The sequence below is a fragment of the Choloepus didactylus genome, chromosome 4, assembly GCF_015220235.1.
Source record: "Choloepus didactylus isolate mChoDid1 chromosome 4, mChoDid1.pri, whole genome shotgun sequence".
Classification (NCBI taxonomy): Eukaryota; Metazoa; Chordata; class Mammalia; order Pilosa; family Megalonychidae; genus Choloepus; species Choloepus didactylus.
Window position 1 is genome coordinate 150427087 of NC_051310.1, and position 1481 is coordinate 150428567.

The following is a 1481-nucleotide window of genomic DNA, read 5'->3' on the forward strand; positions in this document are numbered from 1 at the left end:
TGCTCAATAAGGCTTTGCTTGACAACAAATAGTAAAGTAACTACCTTCTCCCTAGAGTCAAACTCTAGCATAACACTATTTTTTACTTGCTTCAGAGCACTATCTTTTTGTGAAATTATGTTATTTGTATATTTAATAGTTTAACCTGCCCTTATTCACTTGAATATAACTCAAGGAGAAATGATCTCTTACCTACCTTATTCATATGCCTAGAATAGAGCCTGGAAATTGAAATGTGCTCAACAAATATAGCCTTTGCTAAGTGACTGACTGAGTGCATGAATGAATAAATTATTGAATAAATTCCAGCTAGACTTTCTTATTTGTTGGTTTTCTTATTCTTCTATTTCATTCAGCAAACCATGTGCCAACTCAACCACCTCCTCATGGAAGTTTTTACTTCCTGGTTGCGAAGGGTATAAATCACAGGGTTCATCAAAGGAAAGATCACTGTGTGGAAGAGAGAAACTACTTTGTCTGCTGGGAAGGCTCTGAAGGGGCGAGTGTAGATGAAAATGGCAGGTCCAAACATGAGAAACACAATAATAATGTGGGTGGTGCAGGTGGACAGAGCCTTATTCTTCCCTTCAGAGGAATTCCCCTTTACATGGCAAAGGATGACAGCATAGGAGGCCAGAAGCCCCAGGAAGCACAGGAGGGAGAGCAAGCCACTGTTGGAGACCATCAGGAGCTCCACCACGAAGGTGTCCGTGCAGGCCAGCTTGATGACCTGTGGGACATCACAGAAGAAGTTATCCAGCTGGTTTGGACCACAGAAGGGCAAGTGAAGGATAAGAGCCACTTGCACAATTGAATGGGCAAAGCCTCCAAGCCAGAGTGCCAACAATAATGCAGAGCAGGCTCTAGGATTCATGACAGTTGAATAGTGTAAAGGCTGACATATGGCCATGTAGCGGTCAAAGGCCATCACAACAAGAAGGAACATCTCCCCTGCTCCAAGAAAGTGCAAGAAAAAGAGCTGAGTGATGCAGCCTCTGTAGGAGATTATCTTCTTCTCAGAGAGGAAGTCCACCAGCATCCTGGGAGCCACAATGAAGGAGTAAGATGCATCCAGGAAGGCCAAGTTGCTTAGGAAGAAGTAGAGAGGGGCTGTGAGGCCAGGATCTGATCTGATGGTGAGGATGATGAGGAAATTTCCAGGGAGAATGATGAGATAGAAAATCAAGACTAGTACAAAGATCAGAAGTTGAACATCTTGAGACTGGGTAAGACCAAGGAGGATGAATTTTGTTACCTCTGTGCTGTTGTCTCTCTCCATCACTACTCAGTCTGCAGAAGAACAAAGAGTCAAATGTTGTATGTTTTAACCACTCTCTAATCTATTCTATAGCTCCTCTCCAGTTAAAAACAATGTTTGCCACATCCAACACTTTTTCAGTTCAAAGAAACCTATGCCCGATCATTCTCCCATATCCTGGGTAAACCCTTCTACTCTTCATTCTCCTAATTCCTAATTCCAC

At 42.9% G+C, this 1481-nt stretch overlaps 1 protein-coding gene across 1 annotated transcript; it reads right to left on the reverse strand.

Moving 5' to 3' along the window:
- Nucleotides 1–352: 352 nt before the first annotated feature.
- On the reverse strand, nucleotides 353–1279 carry LOC119533434 (olfactory receptor 4N5). Its single transcript, XM_037835474.1, has one exon. It carries the CDS (start codon nucleotides 1277–1279, stop codon nucleotides 353–355), a length of 927 nt encoding a protein of 308 aa, XP_037691402.1.
- Nucleotides 1280–1481: the final 202 nt, after the last annotated feature.

Coding starts and splice junctions, on each gene's coding strand:
- LOC119533434 (XM_037835474.1), bottom strand. CDS start 1,279: ATGGAGAGAGACAACAGCACAGAGGTAACAAAATTCATCCTCCTTGGT.